At 44.0% G+C, this 5,862-nt stretch overlaps 1 protein-coding gene across 1 annotated transcript; it reads left to right on the top strand.

Moving 5' to 3' along the window:
- The first annotated feature begins 4,109 nt into the window (after nucleotides 1-4,109).
- LOC122408515 (zinc finger BED domain-containing protein 4-like) lies at nucleotides 4,110-5,378 on the top strand. Its single transcript, XM_043415309.1, has one exon. It carries the CDS (start codon nucleotides 4,110-4,112, stop codon nucleotides 5,376-5,378), a length of 1,269 nt encoding a protein of 422 aa, XP_043271244.1.
- Nucleotides 5,379-5,862: the final 484 nt, after the last annotated feature.

Genomic DNA, 5,862 nt, shown 5'->3' with positions numbered 1-5,862 from the left:
CTGCATTGCGATATCTTCAATCAGGAAAGGTTTTTGCTGAACGGTGTTGAGATGCGTTTACGACTCGTGCAGAACAATAGCGCTTTCTGTCTCATGACTGATTTGAAAAACTGTAAAATCCGCATTACAGAAGCATCGCTAATCGTGCGACGCGTTAAGATAGCGCCCGGTATACTCATGCGAGAGCTCTGTCTAAATCCACAGCAAAATATCCGCTGACGCGTGTCGAGGTTAAAGCTATATCAATGCACGCCGGAATACACGGCGATACTCTTGATAACGTCATACTGGGCCAACTACCAAAACGTATAATAATTGGTTTTGTCGATAATAAGGCTTTCAACGGTGATTATGGCAAAAATCCGTTCAATTTTCACCACTACTCGATCAATTATCTTTCTTTATATGTAGACGGCCAACAGATACCGTCAAAACCCCTGCAGACAGACTTCACAGATAGTAATATGTATGTGGATGCATATCACACGTTATTTTCTGGCTCGGGTATTCACTTTCTCAACGACGGTAATTGTATCTCGCGTTTGAACTACCCATACGGCCATTGCCTTTTCGCGTTTGATCTGACACCCGATCTCTCTGCTAATAGCAGCACCCACTGGAATCTGGTGAGGCATGGCAGCGTGAGGATAGAAGTACGCTTTGCGGGGTCTTTACCTACAACGATTAACTGTATTGTGTACGCTGAATATGATAATGTGCTTGAGATTGACTCATCCAGACAGGTCATCGTAGATTTCAGCGGTTGATGAGCGAGAGAGAGAAGCACCCTCAGTTTTCACTGAGCATTCAAAGAGTGATGGTCAAATAAAAAAGACGGCATCATGTATATTGTTATTGATGTGCAGGGCGTGAGAGGTAGAGATAACCAGTTTATACCTAAAGAAGTAGCCGTCGTATCGGTAAAAACTGAAGACTATGGTCACTGGATTGTAAAGCCACCCTATACGGACGATAACTTGCCAGTCTTTGTGAGACGTCAAAATATGTGGCTACGCGATAATGTCCATGGTATAGAATGGTCTAAAGGCGATACATCGCTACAAGCGTTGGAGACAAATCTAAAAAGGATTGCGGGTCAGGCGACACGAATTTTCACGCGCGGCTCTGACAAATCATCGTATCTGGCGCAACTCACGGGCTATTTTATTATAAATTTAGAAGATGATGAAGAGGCTCCTTCATTACGTCAGCTGCCTCGAAGCGACGCATGCTGTATGCACCACTGCGTCGCAAATCACAGACAGGCCTACAGATGCGCCCTGAACAACGCTATGAGAATCAAAGCCTGGCTCTGTCAAAGCGAGCGGATTACCTCCTTATCGGAGTATAGGACTACCACGTCGTGGAGCATTGGTATGTTTGAGGCCAGGACGGTGGAGGAAGAAGAACCCCCCGAATCATGAACAGTCTTCAGATCTTACAATCTCTCAAAAACATAAAGGAGCATGCTATAGGCGTCTACCCGGCCGATCGTATCCCGAAGGTGTGGACGAAACCGACGGCATTCGTGGTTAACACCGATGGATACAAACGCCCAGGGGCCCACTGGGTCGCCATGTACATCTATCGAAATGGACACGGATGGTTCTTCGACAGTTACGGCCTACCTCCAATCATCCCACAGCATCTCGCGCGTCTCCGAAGAAACTGTCGACTCTTCCGTTGCAACATGGTTCAACTCCAAGGCCCTAATTCGCAGTGTTGTGGACAGTATTGTGTTATGTTTCTTCATTATATGGCTACTGGTCTCGGTATTCAGCGATTTAGAGATGTTTTTTCGCATGATTTGCAGCGAAACGATAAAATAGTTCATGAGTATTATAATGCGTATAGCAGCAAGGGTGGTAAATCTAAAGGCGTGGTTTCCGATACAGATGACTGTATCGGCAGGGGTTATAGGATTAAGCATTTACATTGTATACAGCACTGTTGCTCTCGTTCTCGGTAATCACATGCTAATAAAATTTTAAATGCTACTTCTAACGACTGTCTCGTTGCTTTCAACAAGAATCACACGTGCCGTTTTAAAATCCTGTGTCTGTCTCCTATCCCGTTTCTTTCGGCGAAAATTGTACGAGTGGTGACGGGGGGCCCGGATATCAGATTTCGCTGACGATCAGCGCTGTTGTCTCTATGCAGCTGCAGAGCGTTCAACGTTCATCCTCAGTCGGCGCTCAAGGCTTGAGACTTTACGTCGGTCGGGGGGGCATCATGAACATCGTCGTTGATATACAAGGCCTGAAGGATAAATATAATAACTTCGTGCCTAAAGAAATTGCCGTGGTCTCTGTGAAAACATCTTACTTAGCACACTGGGTCGTATCACCGCCTCACGCTTATAGCGTACTGCCTCCTAGTGTGAAACGACAAAACACGTGGCTAAAGCGCAATCATCACGGTATAGACTGGTCCAAGGGTGGAACACCTTTACGTGCGGTCGAAGCTGCTTTAAAGCAAATCGCAGTACAATCCGATCGCCTGTAACCTCCCCGAGAGCAGTACTTTTGCATATTTCACGGCTTACTACATAAAAACACCTCGTTCAAGTGTGCTCTCAACGGCGCTGTGAGGTTAAAAAAATGGCTTTCTCATAACGATCGCTCCATCGCCTTGTGGGAGTACAGAACCACCACGTCCTGGACTGCTGGTTTATTAACGGTGGCACAGCGGGAGGAGGGAGAAGCAACCGGTATCAAAAAATCATCCTCGTAAAGAAGCGCATTGCCGCTGATCTCATCCTCACATTTCATTATCTTATAAATGCTGACTTATGCTAGCGACGGTCGGGCCCATGGTAAACCAATACCTCCGCCAAGGTATTGTCGGAATTCTCCCACCACTGCCATCCTGTGGCGGGAGATGCTGCATCAAAAGTTTGTTGTCAGCTCTTTTCTGCATTCGAGGTAGGGATATGAATCTATCAAACAGGAGGTTTAAATCATTTGAGCTCTCTGATGGTCAGACAGTGCTCCCAAGTCGCCGCATGAGTAAACGACGTGAATTGAAAGTACGCTTAGATCTCTTTTTGCACGATATCGCAACGTTTAAAGCCAGAATACGCAACATATCAGAACTCCGCGCTTTAACAGTGGCCGTAAAAAAACTCGATCTGAACAATGGATTTCACGCTCGTCAATCAAACAGGCCTTTTGGAGTCCTTCCTCCCCGTCAAAAAACTGACCGAGCTTGAACTCGCCACGGAATACCGCATCACCTGTATCCGTGTCGTCGAATCGAAATGGGGCAAGCGAATTGCCGTGGACGTGGACAGCACATTTACATGCTTCCTGCCGGCAAGATTCGTCAAAGTTTTCGAAGATAAGAGCAGTTTATTCCAGCAGATGTGCGAAGCGGCCTCAAACAAAAACTTAATCATGCTGTACCACGGCACGAAGCTCAACAGACTGGAGTTCAAACCTGCTGAAGAATGATCATAAACAGGTATGGGGCAAAACTTATTTATCAGCCATCTGAACACTCCCAAGCGCACACGAACCTCTCTCACATTATGGTGTCTCTATCGGCCCTGTTACAGCATCGTCTGACCATCTAAGCAGCGCACCCCGTAAACCACCGCTCCATGGTCATCGGCGCCGTCGTGAAAACGAACGAAAATCCGAAAATATCCACAAAAAAAAATACCCCCCTACTACTATATGTATTGTGAATTATATGCCATATTACAACCAAATTTGTAAAATTAATAAGAGCTGAAATATATATATATATATATATATATACGGAGAAAAATAAAAAAAAGGTGGTGCGCTATGGCGACACGCTCATCCCCCTCCGCACACCCGCAAACCTCTCGCCCACAACGCCGGCCGCTCGGCCTAGTGGGGGAAAGGAGTGGGGATAGGAGTGGGGGTCGCCATAGTGCACCACCTACTACTATCGTCGCAACTGTTACCGACAGTGGCTCGAATTTCGCAAAGGCTTTTCGTGAATTTGGTGTAAATTCGCTCGACAGTTTCTTGCTTGGTGAGCTATTATTTTTTTCTATATTATGATTCATTGTACGTTACAATGCAGATGAGATGCATTCTCATCTGCACGTTCCAATGTATTCACTGATAGAGTATGTAATGCACAATACATGTACCGGAAACCATCAAATTTTAGATGAAAATTCAAACGATGATGAGGCAGGGAGCACCAGTGCTAACTCTCGAACAGCCGAATCAACCTCCGATAACGACGAGGTTCATAGTCTCGAAGATAGTAACGAAGAACCTGAACAGTCCGAGTCTTTGAAATCATTGCCTAAGCAATTGCGGTGTGCTAGTCACACTTTGAATTTGGTTTCAGCGGTGGACATCTTGAAAATAATCAAATCCTCAGATTATCTGTCTGCTAAGCATTTTGCAGCGATGGAGAAATGTATGAATTTATGGAACGCACTTCGTTCGCCAAAATCAAGAGAGATTTTTCACGAACATGTAGGAGCAGCATTACCTCGACCTGTGGTCACGAGATGGAATTCGCTCTATGACGCTCTGGGGCGTATTGTTGTTTTAAAAGAACAAATCGTTCAGGTAAGCCCTCAACTTCGTGTAACGAATGCTTTAAATGAAAACGATTTCAGATATATCGAAAGGTATTTGAAGATCCTGAAACCCATCGCAGAAACGCTTGACCTTCTCCAGGGAGAAAAGTTTTGTCATTATGGATATCTTCTTCCATCTTTGGTGTCGTTGGAAAGGAAATTAAAAATGCTGCAGAGCTCAGAAGCGAATACACGATTTTCATCCTTGATCACTGGTTTGATCAAGTCGCTCAATGATCGATTTAAACCATTCTTTGATCTCGACGATACAGTCGCCGGAGCAGCTGTTGCAGCTTGCAGCCATCCGCGCTTCAAATTGCGATGGCTAGTTTCTCTTCCAGAGTCCATTTACCAAAAAGTAGAGGGTATTTTTCTACAGGCTGCAACCGAAGAATATAAAAAAAGGCGGCAAGTAACTGCCGAAGAAAATGTTACTGCTCAACCAGTCGATGACTTTTTTGATTTTGGAGAGGACCCTCAGGTGTTCATTCCTCATGAAAGTCCAACAGTTAGTGTCGAAATCGCAAGGTACATGGCAAGTCCTAGCACGAACTTGGAAATGCTAGAAGAACATCCGCTCATCAAAAGATTATTTATTAAATTTAATACGCCCCTACCATCATCTGCACCTGTTGAGCGATTGTTTAGTTATGCGACAATGATGAATCTGCCCAAATGGAATCGTTTGACAGACGAACATTTTGAACAGAGGGTACTTTTGAAAGCTAATGCCGCCAAAGTGTCAAATACCAACAAACTTGACAAAACTCGAACAAACTTGTCAAAGAAAATTGACAAACTCGATTGAGCTATTGCCACTGCCTGACTAAGTCATTGCTGCATTAATTGTTTGGGTAAATTATTGTAATTTGTATTCTTGGCTGAGTTATCGCCACTTTGATTTTTTGGCTGAGTTATGGCCACCTTCATTTTTGAACGAGTTATCGCCACTTTCATTTTTTGGCTGAGTTATCGCCACTTTTATTTTTGGACGAGTTATCGCCACCTTCATATTTTGAACTAGTTACCGCTACTTTTTTTTGGTTGAGTTATCGCCATTGTAGCTGTTTTTTTGTAATTATATTTCTTACATTCTGTTTTATTTACCTGGGTGTGTAGCGCTTTGACAGTCTCCCAATCAAGGCAGATTCCAAAGATAACCGTTATAGTTTTCGTCTCTCTGTGATATTCTTGTTGATTAAGGTTATTTGTCAATGCGAAATATTGCTCAAAAAGTTTAAAATGTAATTTTTTCAATAATATACTTGATTATTATAAAAAATGCTTACGAG

This window comes from Venturia canescens, chromosome 3 (assembly GCF_019457755.1).
Source record: "Venturia canescens isolate UGA chromosome 3, ASM1945775v1, whole genome shotgun sequence".
In the NCBI taxonomy this organism is placed as follows: Eukaryota; Metazoa; Arthropoda; class Insecta; order Hymenoptera; family Ichneumonidae; genus Venturia; species Venturia canescens.
Note: the sequence above shows the minus strand (reverse complement) of the source record. Positions and strands in the feature narration are given on the sequence as shown.